Below are 20,418 nucleotides of genomic sequence, written 5' to 3'. Positions count from 1 at the left end.
AAACTACCTGTTCCATCCGAGCCAAACGGAGACAATAGAAGCGACGAACCTACAGCGTGTACCTCTCCATTCATGTAACCTATTTTTTGCGCGCTTCACTTGTATGCGTGTACGTGTGTATGCGAGAGCACACAGATGTGCGCGTCAATCTGCTACTGCGCGTGCAGCTCGACACACTTGACGGCAAAAAGTCATTCTCGCTTTTCTCTTCGCTACTGTAACTATATATTTATAGGTAGTACACACATACACGTGCGTGTAAGTCATGTTTAACGTTTTACGCGCCGATGTATTACAATGAAAAATTACCGAGTTACTACTACTTGCGAGCTTGCATCGAGAAATTACGAACCGCTCATATACATCCAATTATACGAGGCATGCTCGTATTTTCGAATAAGTCGAGCGACGAGCTTGCCTCTGCTGCTGCTGCTGCAGGGGCACATTTTTGCACACCCACGCAAAAGCGTATGTACGTACGTATATAAAGAAGTCAAAGCGTACGCTGCACAGATCGGAAAACAATATATTAGCCGTAGCAGCAAAGCAGAGAGAGAGAGAGAATCCACGGACGCAAAAATTCCCTCTTGCGTCGGTGAATTTTCCAGCTACTTTCGGTTCGCGTATAAACAATGGCGCGCAGGTTCTCTCTGGAAGTATCTTATATACACACAGTCGAGTCGAGGAAAATTATTCAAAAGATTCTTGGTATCGCTTAATCAAACAATAATCGCCCAGCCACGCTTCGTACTCACCGCTCAAGCGCCGGTGCACTTGATATAATATTACGTATATAATACAACATTTCGAAAGTCGTACGCTGCGCAGCGATCGCCGTTGTGTGCACACGTTGAGTCGAGGGTGCAACGATGAAGCATTACGATAATATACATGTGGAAATGCTCTAATCGTTTTAATCTATATGTGAGTGTGTGTATGTATATGAACGGCAATCATCGAAAAGTCGAGAGGGTGGAGCTGCGGCGCGTCCAATGTGCGGCGGCGGCGGCTATTATGTACATATCGCATCCAGGCCCGCGCTGAGAGCGTGTGAGCGAGAGGAGATCCCGAAGTACTCTGTTTGCGCAATAGATTCAATTTATCCCGATATAACCGCGCGATTATAGTGCAATATTATTATATACATATTATTTGTAATATACAAACGAGATAATTGAACGTCGGGATTAACGGCGCGACGTCATAACGATATTCCGACGAGCGCCGCCGCGTGCAAAAGCTATACGCGAGTCCCCCCGAGGTGTTCTCTCGATGAATTGAATCGTTTGTTTAGGATATATTCTCGAACGCTCGCGATCCTCGGCTCTCGAGTGCCTGCATTGGAAGTGTATGGTATATATAGAGTTTTGTTGAGCGTGCGGTTGAGAGGACGATAGACGGCCGAGCGCGCGTGCATGTATACGTATGCGCGGCGCTGCTCACCGAGTGCGAGTTCGTTAAAACGTATAATATTGTATGTACGTATGATAGAAAAAAAAAGTTATGCTGTTCATACACAACACACACACGCGTACGAGTATTACATTATATGTTGTTCCTTCCGCTATGTGAATACGAGGCCAGGAGGCGCATCATCATCATCATCATCATCATCAGCACTGCCCTCGCACCATACTCGCCGTAAAATTATACACTCATTAATAGTGTAATTATTTTCTCTCTCTCTTTCTCTCTTCTCTCTTTCTCTCTCTCTCTCTCACTCTTCACCTCAACGTGGAATATTAAAAAAAGTACAGTTATTATACCGTTGCTGATTGGAATAATTACATTTTTATGCTCGTGCAGAGGGGCCTCCCCATTGTAATAATTTCGTAACGAGTCGCGCGACGCGATAAGTTTGCATATAAATATATTATTCCACGCGTCGAATTATTATCGTTACCATTATTATGTGTGTATACAAACGTAACGCGTACCATATTGCCTCGACTCTATGCTCATTCGATTGTTCATACGAGCGTGCGCACGCTTATTTGTTATTGTTATACATACAGAGCGAGAGAGACGCGTACTTTTAAACGCAAATACGTTTGATACATCTCGTATGTATGCAAATTGGAATATATTCAATAAGCGCAGGGGTTGCGGCATTGTGTTTTTTTCGAAAATGGAGAGGGTGGATTAACAAAAAAAAAAAAAAAATATTCAGGGAATCGCTAATGGTGCGATTGTAAACAAATATTATTTCTCTTGCGGAATGCGCGCGAGCGCTTCTATATAATAAGCCGGTATATACGCTATATTATCGGCATCAGCAAAAAAGAGAGAGAGAGAAATCTCTATACATCCGTTTTGTCTCTTCCTCTTTTTCTCTTTTCTTGTAATATGCTACTGCTGCTGCCACCGCCGCCGCCGCTGTATAGCTGCGCGCTAGGAAAGGTGCTCTCGAGAGCTCTCTTACATCTGATGGAATTTTTAATGCGAAAAACGTATACAGCCGAGAGAGCTGCGAGAGAAGAGATATAACGTAATGCTGCAGTTGCATCTCGCGCTGGGGTTGTGTGTGTTTATATATACGCTCGGCGATGCGCGATCGCGCGTATACCTCGAATACGCGTGTATATAAACAGTCTGCGCGCCCGCCAGAGTTCAAAGATACATGCAAAGATCGCAGGCAATTTATTGCCATTGGTAAAAACGATTTTTATTCGTTCTCGATGTGTTTTTTTTTATATTTATGCGTTCCTGATCGAGCCGCCGCCTCGATGAGAGAGTATAGAAGAGCGAGCGAATCGCGCCGCGAGGTTGTAAAATCTATCAATTTGAAATACCTCAAAAGGTTCATTTCTCTTAAAATTATCAGATTTCCGCAAGGTAATAACATCGGGATACATTCGCGAGATCGTCGAAATAAAAATGAAATTACGAGTACAAGAGAGTTTCGCCGCACTGCACTCGCTCTTGGGCTGTGTAATAGTATGCGTGTATACGTCATTAGCTCCGGTGTTTATAAATACACATGCATTTGGATGTGTGTGTGTTTCACATTAAGCTTTTGCACTTGCGCGTTATGTGCGCCCGTACGTGCATGCGCCGACAATAATACATTTATGCACACACACCAGACGAGGCGCAGCTTCGAGAGAGATCTCGGATTGCTGCTATATACAGCCCACCGCCGGTGCCATATTAACCCGGATGTTGAAAACGATCGCTTGACTCGCGGCCGCTGCGGTATCAACGGAATTACGGCGAATCGATGCAAATTACACACACAGAGTAGTCTCTGCTACGCGGAGCGAGACCACTATGGTGCAGAGCAGTGGCTAAGAGGACTTTATGCGCGCGGCCCAAGTGATCCACTTTAATTCCCCGCCGTACCGCACATGTCATATACTCATATTGTACGTGCAGCTTACTTTTATATGCAGGCAGGCAGCTAACGATCCGAATATAACAGGTGTACCTCTTATCTAAAATTCGCCGCGGCCGCACAACGACGTATTACGGCTTAATAATGTATTATACATGCGTGGCCGTGGCGGTGCGCGGCGCTCGAGTGATTTTCCGTAATTTGCATTGATACAATAATTAGCCAATCGCGTCGTGCAATGAGCGTAACGCGTGTCTCTCTCTCTGTCCCGAAGGCTTTTACCCGAATAATTATAAAAAAAAAGTAAACCGCGCGCCACAATAAATTCGAACCGTTTCGGCTGATAATTGGAGCCCGTTGAATTGGCAATCAACGCAGTGTTTGTGCGCGTGTACGCACGCTTTCTTTTGCCTCTTTAACGCGATATCGTAACTGTAACGGTCGCGCGTCGTAAAAGAAAAAAAACAGAGAGATATAGTAATCCACCATCGAGATTTTTCGATCGAGTGAGTTTTGTCCGAAAATCAGAGATTATAGTATACATAACGCAACAACGTGGATAGCGTAAGAACTGCAAAGCCTCGAAAGTATCCAACTGTTGCATTCGGGCGCATTAATACACATAAAGCTAAAGAAGCTAACGAAGTCAAGGGATGCCGATGCTATGGGCTACTACGGCGTTCCAATTTCACGATTCTATGGGTTTGAATACATAGCTCGTCGCGCTGGCAAATAGTTACTATTGTTGCGTCGCGTCACTGCGACGTCGTCGAATCTGATTACCGTCGCTTCGCGAAACAACTCTCGCGCGGAGCAAGTGCGCCTCTGGGCGAAGCAACAGCAACAGCGGCAACGAGTGCTCGGAGAATATAACGTTGTTGCCCCCTCGACGATATACATAGCAAACACATTCGGTCGATCCGCTATAATCTTATTGGCGTGTCTAATGGGCTCGATGCGCTTCCTCCTTCGATCATTGCCTTATATATATTGCCCAAGACACGCAGCAGCAGTATACACATCGGCAAAGTCAGCCAAGTAGATATACTCGGCGCGTATATTAGAGCCGATATATCGGGGGGAGAGAGAGCAAACTTTGATCGTGTAGTGCACCTTATCGGATGTGCAATTGACGATCGATCGTTCCACATGGCGGAGCTTTTGAGCGCGCGCGCGATCGACTTGTGTAATTCCCTCAGCCGCGCTCGCGCGCTAGTTCGCGATTGTGTCAGTGCCTATATGTATACGCGCGGCAGCTGCGATTACTCGTGCGTCACGTCTGGTCATTAGCTAACGTTGATCACTCGTTGTGTATACAAATATGCGCACACACACAGACGCATGCGAAAGCTCGCACACGCATATTTGCTGTAATTGTATACACGTATACGTAGAGCTGCTGCTACGCGTAGCGCAAGGCATAAAGCCAAAAGTTCGCCTCAAAGTGTATTAATGTCATGTTAATTAGTTTGTGCTCCGAAGTGTTTAGTATACACACAGTCTACAAGTTGTAACTCCGAAGCTGGAATCGCGAAACTGCGTCGAGCACGTTATAACGATACGCGTATACGCGCGCTGCAGCAGCAAATGTAATCTATATATAACATCTGCACTTGTCAGGCATGCGTCTCGCGATCCCCGGTCAAGCACGCACTCGTCTTCCTCTCTCTCTCGCTAGCTCGCATTGATGGAATTATTTAATTCGTCAAAGCTTATACAGGCTTCAATTAGGAGGGAAATGAGATGCGTTTAATATATATTACGCGTACAGAGAGACGACGGGGTAAACTGATTTTTTGATTGAGAGAAAGAAAACTCCGTGCTCGAGGTCCATTAATTCCGAGAAAACATATAGCCAGAAGCACTGCTGGGTAATAAAAATATCCTATCTCTCTCTCTCTGTGTTTCCTGAGTCGCGCTCGAGCAGCTGGAGTTTATGAGAGCGAGAGAGAAAGAAAAAGAATAGACGAGAGAAAAAAACAAATGATCGTAAGCTTGCAACCGTAGAAAAATAACATCCAAACTGTATAACAAACTGTAATAAGCCATAATTGTGCGCGTGGCGTGTTGTGCGCCTCCCGCTGCTGCTGCTCGTGGCAGTTGTGTGTCTCCTCATGGAACAACAAAATGAAGATCGTTTTCTGTCTCTCTCTCTCTCTCTCTCTCTCTCTCTCGCTCTGAACTTTTCACGGCTAACTTGGCTGAAGGCGCGCAGGCAGAGCGATATCGTCGAGCATCGAAGCGGTAAAAGAGCTCGGCGGCCAATTGACAAGCTCGATATGGGATGATTAAAACCCGAGCCCGACTCTTATTAACTCCGAAATATATATATCCACTGCATATTACGGTTTCCGTTTCATCAAAAAAATAACACGAAGCCGTGCGCGCGCTCGGCACGCGTTCATATATTGCATAGATCGCGCGTATACACACGGACATACTTCGAAGTCGAGGGTACAGAAAAAAAAGAAAGAAAAAAGCTGAGGGGAGAAGGAAATAGCAAACGAGAAAAACAGCAGCGGTGCGCGGCATGTCTAAACGGATTCGCGCACAGCTGTATACAGGTGCTGCGATGGATAAATATTCGAGCATTCCGAGCGTTGCGCAGCTGCAGCACACGGTGCACGAATGCGGGTAGGTAGCTGTAGCCTAGGCCTGTGTATGCCTTAGCCGATCGCCCGCTCGAGAGCTTTCGGGGAAAAAAAGCTCGGGCGCACTTCGGAATTGTACGTGTATGTATAGCTGCTGCCGTCGCCGCCGCCGCAAAACACGAGACATTCCACGAATAATTCGCCGCAGTGATATAATATTTAGTTTTCTATACACGCAAAACGCCGTGCGGCTGCGAGCTTATTATATTTATACGTAGACATGTACGCCCCGTCGATATGGACTACTACGAGGCGCACGTATACACTCGTATTATAGGGCGCGCAAATAACACTCGACGATTGCGATGAATAGATCGAGAGCTAGAGAGCAAGTGATCGTAGACGAGCACTAGTACTGGAATTTTGCAAGGGAGAGAGAAAGATAAAAACAACATATAGCAATGATAAACCTGTCGTTTGCTGCACCACAAAATTCATATTACGTATAACCTGCCTCTCGTCGATTTCTCTCGCTCCACCTGGCCCTGTGTGTGGTACTCGAGCATTGTATGTATATAATATTATTGAAAGTTGAGAAGCAAGTTCTATTGAAATTTGCCCCGTCGCAAAGCTTATAATAATGTACACACACGGGGCAGCCACACTGCGAGCGACGCAAGCTCGCATAAAATAGATAGGTAAAACCGTCGAAAGCTCCACACACCGCGCGCTCTGGGACATATTATCAGCAAATTAATCTCTCATTTCTCGCGAGTCTATAGACGCTTCGCCCCGGCAGCATAGACGGTGGTTTTTGGCGCGCGCAAGCGTTATTATCCGAGTTGGCAAACTCAAATTTTATGATATTTTTCGCCGGTACTTGCCACGGTAGTACGTACGTAAAGCATTGCACAGGCACTGGTGCTACTACGGTTGCAATGAACGAATGGCGTAAAATCAACAATTTTTGCCTTTTTTTTCAATAAAAATACCGCAGTTGTGTTAACAGAGACAGTGCGCCTAGGGTAGGAGTGAAATAATAATATGTACGCGATAATTGCGATTGCGCGGACAACTGTCGATGCTGCAGGATTACACGGGCGAATTAATATCGCTCGATTCGTAGCGGCGCGGCTTTATGCATATATACCGACGCATAGCTAGTAGATGAGAGTACAAGCCAGGGGTATTAAAATCGAGATTATGAAATGTAAATCCCTCGTCATTTTAATAATAATCCGTGATTTTATGCTTGCGGCGCGGCGGTGCGCGCTCCGTACCGGACGAGCTAGACGTGGCTGAAATTCTTCGGCTGCCGCGCCGCGCTTTGTGCATAGACCTATACGAGAGAAAGAGAGAGAGAGAAGGAGAGTAAAGCTACGTTAAAGTGGCCAACCACCACGCGTGAGGGCAGTGCCATTAACCCGCGCGTACAGGGCAGCGAGGAAAAATCAAATCTCGACATAAGTATACGGACGTATAATAATGTACGTACGCGTGTGTACGTCTACGTGATGAGCCGTTCATATTAATACGCCCGCATGCATTATATGCAAGTGTGTAATATGTATACGCGATATTGACTGGACTAATGTACATTATGTATGATGCTTACATAGATGAAAAATACTTAGAGGGTAGAAATACATATAAATGGGATAATCTGGAGAACTTGGCCGCTCTAAATAATTTCGGGATGAAAATTTGAAAGCACAGCTCTAAAACTTTTACACCTTTTCAAGTACTTGGTAAAAATTATTCGTAAATTATCAGTACTTTTAAAGGACGTTCGGTATTGAAATGAGTATACCGTACTAATGACCTTTTACATTGTATTTACCAGAAAATTATAAAATTTAATCTCAAAAACCAATGAAATTTATGTGAATTATAAAGTAAAGACTTTACTGTTATTTTATGAAATTTAATTATAATACTCATATCAAAAGAAACACAATATCCTTGAAAACTACAAAACTAATTTATTGTGAACTAAGGTAAGCGCGTTAAACATTACACGTATTTTAACTTTTTTTTCGTTACGTATTAGTTGATTAGTTACCGCTAGATGGCATAGGGCCAAACTTTCGGAAACCAAAAGAGAAAAGACAACGTTTTAGAGTCAAGTAAACTAGAAATCTATTACAGGATTTGAAGAATTGGAAATTCCATTTTAACTTGACATCAGAGTTTAAGTTATCCAACTTTTTGACTCGGACTCTTAAGCAGAAATATTAAAAGATATGAAAAAAACGGCTCAATCGAGTGTCTTGAAAGGGATAGTGATTTCTGGATTTTCCCGCATATACATTGCAAGCTCAGTAGGTACATGTATACGTATATTATATTATGCAATCGTCAGCCTCTGTACAGTGTGTGTATGTGTGTATGTGGAAACGCTTATATACATTATAGCTGATGCAGAATCGTTCGGACAAACGATTGTCACGCACGCACGGATTACCTTATAGCCCCGCAGGCTAAATGCTGAAATCGTGCATGTTGCATGAACATTGCTATTACTATTGCGGCTCGTCGAAAGCTCGAGTTGGCTCCGACAGGGCGAGAGAGAGAAACGATCGGAAGAGCTGTAATACGAAGCATAGCGAGACCAACAAAGCGCGAGGGTGAGAGAGATGCTAATGCAGCTTTTTTACGGCGTGTAATGATAAGTTGACATGTATTTTCAATTATCGATTACCCTCGATGGCAAAACGTGCGCTCAGCAGAGCTTTAAAGCTCCGACGATCGGAGAGGCAAAAAAATAAGTGTGTGCGCGCAAGATGAGCCGTTCGCGTGGTTAACATCCATTCGACGACTTACGCTCTAAATACATAAAACATCAAATAGCGCGCCACGCGCAAATCTCTTTACTCCCCCTCGGATATGCGCGCAGTTCGCGCGAAAAGAAAATATGAAATGTACGGAAAAAACTCGATGCGATCGTGAGTGTGCGCGTGTATTTGTGTATACATGTACGTCTCGTATCTACGATTGCGAACACGCACAAGCGCATTATAATTTCCCGTACGGAAAATTTCAATCTTCTTTTCTCGCGGCTTGTGTATATACCGCCTCGGATGTACATTTCTATGACGGGTTTGCCGACTGCACGCGGCAGCAGCAGAAACAGGAGTTTCAGCCGCTGCTGTTGAGCTGTGCTGTGGGGACGTGCGAAAGGAATACAGCAGCAGCAGCAGCAGCAGCAGCAGCGATAGATAGCGACTACAAAGCGACGAGAGACACAGAGACGCCCGCGTGAAATTGTTTACACTGTATATATAGCGTCGCGTCCGCCGCCACTGACTGTGTCTGTATAGAGTAGTCTGATGGCGGTATAGGTGTGCGTGCATGAGTAACTCGATAGGCCAAACGTTCGATTCGATTAATTAAGCTCGCCGCAGAAACCCGGCCCCGGCAGCAGCGAGGCATTTACAGCTGACAGTCCGCACAAGTTGGGCGCCAGTATATAAGCAGTCTCTGTATGCACAGCAACAAGAGTTGGCAGTCCAATTTATTCGAGCACCGCTGCGCTTCTCTCGCTTTCTCTCTCTCGCTCTCTTATACTCTCTCTATATAAATTAGCATCTTGGCGGGCACTAAGCAGCGTGGTGGCGGTGGCAGAAGCAGCAGTTATATATATAAGATCGAATCGACGGTATGGGGCCAGACGCACAACACACCCTTGGCCTGCTGCTGTTGCAAGCCGGACTTGATATTACACAGCTCGTTCGCCTCGCTTTTTCAAAGCACATATATACAGCGATATACATCTTTCACGGGGGATAATTTGGATCGCATGTTGGTAATCGTGGGGCGATGATCTCGATATCGCGAGCGCGCGCGAACCGAGTAGACGCGCAGAAAGAGCGTGAGGTGAGGTGAAAGAAGAAAGAATAATGGATGAGAATTCGTGCGCTCGAGCAGTACGAAATACTCCCCGCAACTCCTGCAGGCAGGCCCTGCGCTGCCAGCTCGAGAGAGAGAGAGAGAGCTTGATATGGCTTATACGAAAAAACGACGAGCCACTAGCGCGCGAGCTGCGCCTAAAAAGCAGCTTTAGTTGAAATGTACATACATTTTTTATCTTTTTTTCTTTTTTTTTTTCAAAGCTCGCCCCCGCACCACCGCCACTGCCACCAGCAACGCGAGCGCGCGCGGTATCCCGGGTATATAATATAGGGTATACATAAATGGTTTTACTGTTGCTGCTGTGTTGGTGCGGGTATGCGTCGCGCCACTACTACTACACAGTAATATATACGTATATAGTCAACGGGTAGGTATACGCTGTATAGCCTAGCCCAGCGTCGAGTAAAATCACCTGGGAGATCCCCACTACCGGTGCCGGATCGAGCTGCTGCTGCTGCTGCTGCTGCTGCTGGTGGCGCGTGGCAGGTTGCCCCGACGACGACGACGCAACCGACTACGACAACGTTAGAGCGCTGCGCTACCGCTGCTGCCGCTACCACTGCCACTGCCACTGCCACTGCAGCGCGCTTATACACTGACGAGCCGAGGCGCGCCGGCGAGTACTTACTAGTCCTATATAGAGAGCGCGTCACGGCGCACACGGGGCTAGTTTGGCGCGCGCGGCAACAACCGTCGACGAGAGACTCCGACGACTGCTACGACTCCGCAGCCCTCGTACTGGCGCGCGTAACGTCAGTTGCAATTCGTACGTCTAGTGCTGCTGCCGTGCTTTGCAGAGCGAGGAGGAGGCGCGTTTCTCGGAATTCAAAAGCCGACTCTCGAGCGCGCGCCTTTTATATTCGCGACGATCTAAGGCGATTTGCGCTCGTTTCGGTTGACGACTGGCAGGATTGACGTACATCCTACTACTACGTGCGGCTAAGTGCGTGCGAGTCGGGGTGTGCGCGCTCGAGAGTGCATTTCTTTGCCGCTGAGCTGGATTTTTTTCATACGCTGAATTTTAAATGAATCGTGCCGGGCTCGCGCGTATTTTTAAAGCTGGCTCGCGCGCCGGTGGCGGCTCAGTCGCGTTAAAATATCCGTCGTGTCGAGTCGCTGCTGCTGCGCCAAGCCGCGAAAAAAGAAGGAAGAGATTACTATACTACTACTATGCTGGCCAGTCCTCGCGTGGGCGCGGGCTTTTGAAAAAACACGCTTAAACGCGCTTATATCTATCGGTGTGTAAGAGAAAAGAAAAATGAGCGCGCTTACTCTGGTGCGGAGTCCGAGCGCGGCCGAACACAAACACGGAGCACGCACAAAGAGCCCTACGTTTTACGGTGGTATCAGCTGCTGCGCTTCGGAGTCCCGGACGACTCGATATGCCCAACGGAGAAAGAGAGCGAAAGAGACAGCAGCAGCAGCAGCAGCAGCAGATACAGCTACGGCAGCCCAGGCCATTTACATTAGACAAACAGACAGATGAGTGGACTTTTTAGATATATGTATATATTGTCTCCTATTCGCTCGACTCCTCCTGTATGCGCACACAAACGCATGCACAAAGTAGCTCTTTCCTTTTTTCAGCGCGATACGTACTTTGATGTTACTACTATTATTTTACTCTCCTTCGCTCTTTGGAGCTCGATGTTGTCGATGGACTCGATGCGCGCCCTCGCGTTTTTACACCGGCCAGTTTATTCCTTCTTCTTCTGTTTCTTCTTTTTTTTCTTGTTACTTTTTTTTGTTTGTTTCGTTTCCTTGCCTCCTCTCTTTCTTTCTGTCGACGTCTAACATCGCGCGCACACACACACAAACTCGCCCTCACCTGTACACATATAAATGCACACCTTTTGTATTTGAAAAGTTAATGCGATAATCATCTGCTTGCTGTGTGTTATAGTGGTCCCTCCCACGCGGGCGCGCGCGCGCGACCGACCGGCTGTTGTTTCCCCGCGCCTTCTTTTAAATCCGTGTTGCAGTACTTGTGAACGTTCTCGGGGCTTTTATATATATTATTATACACATAGCCGAACTGCGCCCCTCGCGCGAAGCTGCATGTACATTATTTTGTTACACACACTCACATATGTATCGTATAGTAGTAGTTTAGTTGGCGATCGTGTCGTGAGACTCGAGACTCGTATAATACAAATCCATGCGTGAAAAAAGCTCTCCGCGCGCAACGGTGACTGAGTACCGCAGTCGAGAGATCCGATACGTTAGCGAAATACATGCGTGCGCGTAAATATATATAGAGCTGTGTATATATAGCATCATAGAGCTGCAGCACACACTGCACTGCACACTGCAAAAGCCGCATTTGTATATCCGCGCGCATTCCAAATTCTAATCCGCCTACATGGACGTACGACAAATGTAACAAAGGGAACGGATGTGTTGGTGGATAGTTTGCAATTTGTACCCTCAACCCCTTCTGTGTGTCTCCTCCTTTTGCCGTCTTTCTCACTCTCGCCCACTCTCCTATCTACGTAACATTCAATATGTTTGTGCACGAGCAATGCATGCATATGTATTGTATGTGTCTGTAGCGACCAGTTGTGATCAGGTGTATTGCTATGCCACTCGTGCATATAAACATAGAAACGCGCACCGCCGCCACCGCCGCTGCGTCGCGTTGTGTATATATATTCTCATATTGGCGCGGGGACAGAGAAGGCCTAATCAAGCTCAAATATGTGTATGTGTGTGCGCGTGCGAGAGAGCGCATATATGTGCCTGCAAGCACACATTCTCTCTCTCTCCACGGGCAATCTCTGCGCGCACTCGAATGTTATGCGTGACGACGACTACCGCATCTACCTGCGCTGCGACTCGCTCTACACGTATATCGCATACACTCTATAATAATACTCATGTATATGTGTGGTATATACATTACGCGTTACATATACACACGTATAAACACATGCAGGCATGCGAGCATGCGATATACGTAGACGACATTCGTATCAAGGGACAAAATTAAGGATTTGATTGGCTTTGAGCTTTCTCCGTAATGTATAATATGTTGTGTATACATAACGACGCGCGGCGCACTCGCACACACACACTCACCCACACGCAGCACTTAAACGCACCCATACATACACGAGCCTTTTGATCGTGTACCCGCACACAATAATAATAATTATAATTATGTTGGACCCCCCGTTGTTGATGTAATGTCAGCTCGCGCGCGCGCCCGTCGTCGTTGTCGTGGTACTGTATAACTTTCGACGCAGATTATTCGAAACGTAAGCGTTTTTTCGTATATTTGACGGCATTGTTATTGGCACGAAAGTCGTCTTGCGTCCTCGACCGTCTGCGCCGGGGCCCCTTTGTTCCTCCGATATCGCGCCGCCCGCCCGCGCCTGGTGTGCAAGTAATATTGTCTTATTTTTTGCTTTCTTGATTTTTCCTCTTTTCAATTCTCTATACACGTATGCATGTATGCCGTGGTGTGTTGTGCGTATCGCTCGAAAGTCACGAGACTTTTTTGACTGTATATTCTATGAGTTTATTGAAAATATGTGTATGAAAACTGTAAAATTTGAAAGAAAAAAAAATAAGGGAAAAACACGGTTAACTGCATTTGTATACACGTACGTACACATACGCGCGAGTGCCTCCATATACACAAGCTCACGCACTATTGAGTTTGGTTTTGATACGTGAAAAAGCTCTCCGGGCTCTAAAGGGCTCTAAAACTGAAAGAGGCTTTGGTCTCTCGTCAATTTTTGACTCGTTAATTTGAATTTTTTTTTCACGTCTCGTCGTAGTCGTCGACGTTGTCGTTTTTGTTGTTGTTGTTGCCGTTGTTACTGTTCTGGCGCGCTAAACGGGCTTTCTGATGCATTCTTTGACGAGTCGGCGATGGGTAAACGACAGAGCTTCGTATAGCACATACAGTCGCTGTATACAGTATATGCATAGCCAAGAGCGCACTCAGTTAATGTAATAGCATTTGCTTTTCATCGCGTGCGCGCATTTACGTATACAGTACGTACACATAGGTGCGGCACAACACCGGTCTATATACCTCTCTCTCTCTCTCTCTCGCTCTCGCTGTATAGACGTCGAACTTTGTTGCTATCTTGCGTTGCGCTGTTTTTCGCGTTGTTTTTCGCGTTGTTTTTGTTTCGCGTGTGCTGCACTTTCGAAAATTGTCGCACGGCACGCATTGATTTACAATGCGCGCGCGCGAGCGAGGCCTCGGTCTCTCTGTGAGAAAAACGAGCCGATTTACTGGTTACTTGGGCTCCTTTTTTATACACAATTTTTTCTAAAGTTCCCTGAAAGCGAATGAAAAAACATTCGAGAAGGAGAGCAAAAAAAACCACCACCCTGTCGCACGCGCCGAGTTTCATAACTCAATGTAAATACAAAAAGTTAACGAAATTAATTTCATTCGCTCGAAGAAGCGTATAACAGGGCGAAGGGAAAAGAAAGAAAAGAGTGGGCCGCTGACGACGAGCCGACGAGTGAACGAGAGAAAGAGAGATTATAGAAGTGCCGATGCGACGAAAATTACACTTTTCGGTGAAGAAAAACTTTTCTTTCTTCGTCGCGGCGCGCCTGGCAGAACATCTCCTTCTGCTGCTGTCGATGTACAAAATATTAATTTATACCCGCGTACCGTTTCCATACACGATCGTATATATTTGCTGATCTATTTATTTAAACCACCCTCCTTATATATAATATAATCGTACAAAAGTTTCTAATAACCGCTGGTATTTGTTCGTCTTACAGTTTCGACGAGTCGTCGATGGAGAGTTGCTTGTTAGCTGATCATTTGCAGAGTCGCGGCCTATCAACGGCGGCGGAGCAGCAGCAGCAGCAGCAGCATCAGACTCAGCAGCCGCAGCAACTTCATCATCAGCACAAACAGCAGCTGCATCAGACTCAGCAGCAGCAGCAGCAGCAGCAACAGAGTAACGAGTTACTGCTATTAGGCAGCGAGGAGGTACAAAGTTTAGAGGAAGCCAAGCGAGTCATCGGGGCGCTTAAAGCCCGACAAAGAGCACAAGCCCATCAGATGCTCGCTTGGCGCAGGACACTTAAGCTGCAGGTACGACGTCATACGCCTTGTGGCGCACGATTACATTTTCTCTCTCTCTCTCTCTCACTCGCTCGCTATTTTTTTTTGCTTTCCGCGCGCGCGTTTAAAAAGGGAGAGCACACGTAGCTCCGAATGCCGAGCGCTTGCGCGCGCCTCGGTGAAAGTAATCGCTGCCGAAGGCTAAAAATAACTCCCCGGATGTGGATCGAGTGGGTGTTACTCACATACGTAATAAAACTTACGACCTTTTTTTCCTTGGTCCTGATTGTTTATTAACGGGCCGTATATAGCTTTTTTCCAGCGACTACAATTGATTCGACTTATCATCGTCGCTGCATCATTATTGTCGTCATCTTTCTTATTATTATTGGCGTTGTTATTGTTGTTGTTGTTGTCGTACTTTTTATTATTATGATTTTTTATAAGCTCCAAGCTTATACAAAAGATGGCTCGAGTGAAATTCGTTATTTTTATTTCAAAAGTATAATAATACCAGCAATCACGATAATAGCAATAATAATAATAATAATGATAATACTAATAACAATAATCATAATAATCAGCTGTGCGCTCGGGAGGTAACATTTTGTGCAATCGTAAGCTCTCGCGCTCCTCTCTTTGGGGCTCCCTTTCTATATTAAATCGTCTGATGTATTCGCTTTGACGCTTGTGCGCGCGCGCGCGTGGCAAAACAGTTTGGTAATTTACTCTCATGAGTCCCGGGCTCCGCACTGCAGCACACAAGCCTTTCTTCGACGCGATATGCTGAATTTTTAATCTCGGCTCGTAATATACGGGCGCGCGCGTCAGCAGTGCGGGGCTGCTGCAGCTCGGAGCTACATATTTTATGAATTGAAATATATATATGGGCTATTCCACAACAGGTGTTGCAAGCCTAAAAAATGAAGTTGAAAGTAACCATTTACTCTTCAAGAACACAATGAAAAATGAAAATCCTGAGGAGCACAGCCCCCTAGGTCCAACCCTTATGGATCTACAGGGGCTCAAAGTTGGATTTTCATGGTATGAGGATATTCTGCTTCTTACTCTGCTTTTCTGGGTGGACATAAGAAAAAATTTTTAAACCATGTTTTTTCATGTAAAATTTGATGTAGAATTCAAATCTGTACTCAGATGAGACATTAATAACCTCAAAATCCCTTGAAATAGAAAGTATGGTGTAATAGGACATAAATGTCAAAAAAAAAATATGTTCGTATACCTCAAATCAGCCCATATTGTAATATGTTCATCGATACACCAAAATACAACTTCTGACAAAGTTTGGTAACTGAGTCTCTAAAAGAGACAATTTGATAGCTTGCAAAGAGCCAAAAAACATGGAAAATGAGGAAAAAACCATGTTTTTTGGGCTTTCAAAAGCTACCAAATTGTCTGTAATGGAGACTCAGTTACCAAACTTTATCAGAAGTTGTATTTTGGTGTATCGATGAACATATTACAATATGGGCTGATTTGAGGTATACGAACATATTTTTTTTTTGACATTTATGTCCTATTACACCATACTTTCTATTTCAAGGGATTTTGAGGTTATTAATGTCTCATCTGAGTACAGATTTGAATTCTACATCAAATTTTACATGAAAAAACATGGTTTAAAAATTTTTTCTTATGTCCACCCAGAAAAGCAGAGTAAGAAGCAGAATATCCTCATACCATGAAAATCCAACTTTGAGCCCCTGTAGATCCATAAGGGTTGGACCTAGGGGGCTGTGCCTTTCAGGATTTTCATTTTTCATTGTGTTCTTGAAGAGTAAATGGTTACTTTCAACTTCATTTTTTGGGCCTGCAACACCTGTTGTGGAATAGCCCATATACGTATATGTACGAACGTCGATATTAAATTGATTTTTTTTTATTTTTTACTTGGCGAATATTTTTAATACTGTTTTATAAGCGCGATGCGGACTGCTGCCTGCCTGCCAGTGTGCGCGGATAAAAAACTTTTTAGTTCGGGACGCGCGCCACGCTTTATATTTTGTGAGCCCTCGCGGTGCTGTGCTTCACTGCTGATCGCTCTTCAAAGACATGCAGCAGCACGCGTGACGCGCCTAATAATACGACAGTTTGACGTTTTTACCTCGCGTGCGGGATGCAAAACAAAGGATTCGAAAAAAAAGACAAAGCCCCCGTAGGGAGAGGTCGGGGGAGAGAGCGAGAGAAGACGCGACGTATGAAAGCGCATCGACACCGAGATTAAACCGACGTATTATATGAATGACGTTTTTTTTTGTTTGTTTCGCCCCGTTCGCAGGAAGAGCTGGTGGCTCGTCTGACGCGCGAAAAAGCCGATCAGTTGCGCAGCCTGTCGTCTCAGCTACTGCTGTTCGAGTCGCGACTGTGCCGCAAGCAGAAGGAGATCGAGGCGAGCCTGGCCCAGCGCGAGTCGATAATCTTGCGCCAGCAGAAGGTCATCAAGCAGCTGCAGAGCAAGCTCAGGATCGCCTGCAACGAGCTCCTCGTCAACAACAACAATCATCACGGCAGCAGCAACAGCGCCAGCATGAAGCAGTCGGCCGACACGGCGAGCCTGTTGCTGCTCCAGCAGACCATGATGAGGGACTCGTCCGCCTCGCCGCCCTGCTGCGACGCCTTCGACCGGCTCGACAGTTTGGGCGACAGCGACAGCGCCGTCGTGCTCGAGGAGGCCTTCTCCGACGACTTTACCCCGCCAAGGTAACGTATTTATCATTTTTACGTATTTTTTGTTTCGTCTTAAAACTAAGCGCAACTATGCACATCCATAGAATGAGCCAACAGAGTCATCGAGACTGTAAAACGGTTTATCATGCTCGATGCTCGCCGAGTGTGTCGCGCTTATTCCGTGGAGAACGAAATTTTGTTCCGCCGTTGCTTTTGCACAAAGAAAATGAACAACGAGCGGCCACACGAGTCCGGCACGCTCGCGTTTCGTGACAAACTTGCATAACTCTTTTTACCCGATATATTGTCGCGCGACAATTCCCTCGGTCTCGAGCCTTATATATCTCTTGTGCTTCTTCCTTCGCCTTTTTGCGCCATTGATAAGAGCTGCCCACGACGGCGACGACGATCCCGTATATATAAGTAACAGTATACATAATGCATCGCTCGAATCACGCAAAGCTCCTCCGCGCATGGTTACGAAATTTAATCATACTGAGGAAAATGTCGTCTCTATATACGACGAATTACGTCTGGGCTGGCGATTTCGGAGAATGAAGTCGGAACGCTATTACTTATATGCATTTATATAGGAGTTGAATGGAAAAAAAGGGAATATTGAATATCGAAGTATCGAGGTAATCTCGCAGGCGTGCACACGTCATTCGTGATCGTCGGAGCGCGTAATCGCGTCGAAATCTCATTACTCGATCGATCTTGATGCAATGTCTCTATTCGTCGTTGCAGATTCCGTTCGAACTATACCGATGTGACGCTCATCCGATCCGTGTCGGACGCCGTTGAACCAAAGTACAATCTGTCGTCGAGGCGCAGCAACGGCCTACTGCGCAGGCCTGAGGTCCTCGAGACCGTCTACTCGGTCGAGGAGGACGCCGACGCGGACAACAACAGCGGCTCCGCGAACAACACAGCCAAGTCGGCATCCAACAACGCCGATCAGAAGCACCAGCAGACAGCTCCGAGCGACGAGATCGAGGCCGACGAGGAGGACAACGTCAGCGCCGACGCCTCGACGCAGCAGCGGCGGCGGCTCTACCAGCACCAGCACCACCAGCAGCAGGTGCAGTCCTCCTCGCCGGACGAGAACAAGCGACTCAGGGACATCTACGGGAGCTTCGAGAGGCTCGATCGAGAGCACAATCATCACCATCAGCATCGGCAGGAGTATGACAGCAGCGGCAGGTCGTCGTGCAAGCAGCTGCTCAACAGTCACAACTGCTGCGGTCAACTCTCGGGCAATCAGAGGAACAGCAGCCGAGACGACAGCCAACAAGCTCAGGTACACTTAAAGCCATATAATATAAGCGCGCCGCCGCCGCCGCCGCCACCTCGTTCGCGCATTGAAATGGCAAAACTTTTTCATTGAATCGTATACGCGCAGTTGGAAGAGAAAGAGAGAAAAAAAGTTTAGCTACGCGTCGGATCTTGAATTTTTGTACCGTTTGATCTTTGTCATCGAAGTACATCTCGCGCGCTGTCGTATCTCTCGGCAAGTTTCTCCGCTGCTCGAGCTGTTTCCGCCAAAGTACGATTTTTTTCCCGCGCGACGGTCGAGCGAGTACCGCATTTCCTTCGTATGAAAACAATTTCCCTGCGCGCTGCCGACGAGTCTAACTTTTCGATGGATGGAGATGTATACGCGTATGTATTATAGAGAGGTCTGTACGCGCGCACTTGACGCTTCGTAATCAAATTCCGGCGCAGGGAGCAAAAGTAAAGCTTCAACAAGTCGACTCATTAAAATTGCTTTACCTCTTGGGCGCGGGCCGGGCGCGCGCGTAAAAACTTTTTCATACGCTTTTTGCGTTCAGTCGTGCGTGCGTTATAATATATATCTGACATTCTATTATAAATCCAGCTCTGGTCACGAGCACTTGAAAAAAGGACGATTACTAACTTTTGCCCTCTCTTCTTTTTTGCGTTGCACCGTTCGCAGGTCACTTACAATCGAGTCATGAGCAATCACAGATCGGTGACCAAGCCAAAGGACGTCAAGTACAAACGCATCAACAAAGCCAAATCGAAGAGCCTGGAGGAGCTGAGGGGACGGCTGCGCAACTGGGTGGAAAAGGGCAACAAAATTGCCATATCGCTGGACCAGTCCTACGCCTGATAGTAGCCGCGCGATTCTTCGTCTTCCGCTTCTTCAAAGACCGAGGAATCGCCGCGATCAATCAATCGAAATAGTCATTGAGATTACGAAGATAATCATCTAACAAATTGTGATATTCGTAAGGAATCGTATCGCCTGACCGCGACGTGCGTTTACCTTGGGGAAGCTGTGCTCGGCGCAGTGTCCCGGTACGTGCAGCGGGGTGCCCTGAAAAACCTGCATTATACATGCAGACGGGGGACGATGAAAAAAAATTAAGCGAGACTGATTCGCTATTGTTATTTCATGTATATATATAAAAAAAAGTGTACTCGTCTGCACTACAACACGCTTGTCTAGTTCGACTCGTGCTTCGTTATAATGTTTAAAAATGTTCTGGTGACGTTCGCGTATATGCGGCCTCTACAACACGAAACTCAAGTTTCATGCCAAGATTCTCGCACCTTTGTATCCTCTCTCAATCAGCCAAATTTCTTCATCGTCATTTTCAATGTTTTCTTTTCCGCACGCGTGTACCTGACAAATCTCTTTAGTCTGAAAAATGCATACTCTTATACGCTGATATGCCGATATGCAAAAAATTATAAATATTATATTGTATAGTAATTGCGATATGCCGACGAATGCCCGGTGCCTTTTTACTGTTCGTGCGGTCAATTATTGTGTAAAGTCAATATTTCATCGCTCAAGGAGGATAACACTTATTTAAGTACTC

The 20,418-nt window shown here is 46.1% G+C and overlaps 1 protein-coding gene across 2 annotated transcripts in view; it reads left to right on the top strand.

The window, feature by feature from the left end:
- LOC106650222 (putative uncharacterized protein DDB_G0272456) overlaps positions 1–20,167 on the top strand; it is a 49,881-nt gene extending 29,714 nt beyond the window's left edge. For both annotated transcript variants that reach the window (XM_014368141.2, XM_014368142.2), the window contains exons 3-6: positions 14,593–14,911; positions 17,181–17,602; positions 18,317–18,869; positions 19,527–20,167. In XM_014368141.2, coding sequence (XP_014223627.1) covers positions 14,593–14,911; positions 17,181–17,602; positions 18,317–18,869; positions 19,527–19,703 — 1,471 coding nt within the window. In that variant the 3' untranslated portion in view covers positions 19,704–20,167. The remainder of the gene's footprint in view (positions 1–14,592; positions 14,912–17,180; positions 17,603–18,316; positions 18,870–19,526) is intronic.
- Positions 20,168–20,418: the final 251 nt, after the last annotated feature.

Source organism: Trichogramma pretiosum, unplaced genomic scaffold (genome assembly GCF_000599845.2).
Source record: "Trichogramma pretiosum strain Unisexual culture from Peru unplaced genomic scaffold, Tpre_2.0 scaffold121, whole genome shotgun sequence".
NCBI classification, from domain to species: Eukaryota; Metazoa; Arthropoda; class Insecta; order Hymenoptera; family Trichogrammatidae; genus Trichogramma; species Trichogramma pretiosum.
The sequence above is the reverse complement of the archived record's forward strand: the minus strand, read 5'-3'. Positions and strand labels throughout refer to the sequence as shown.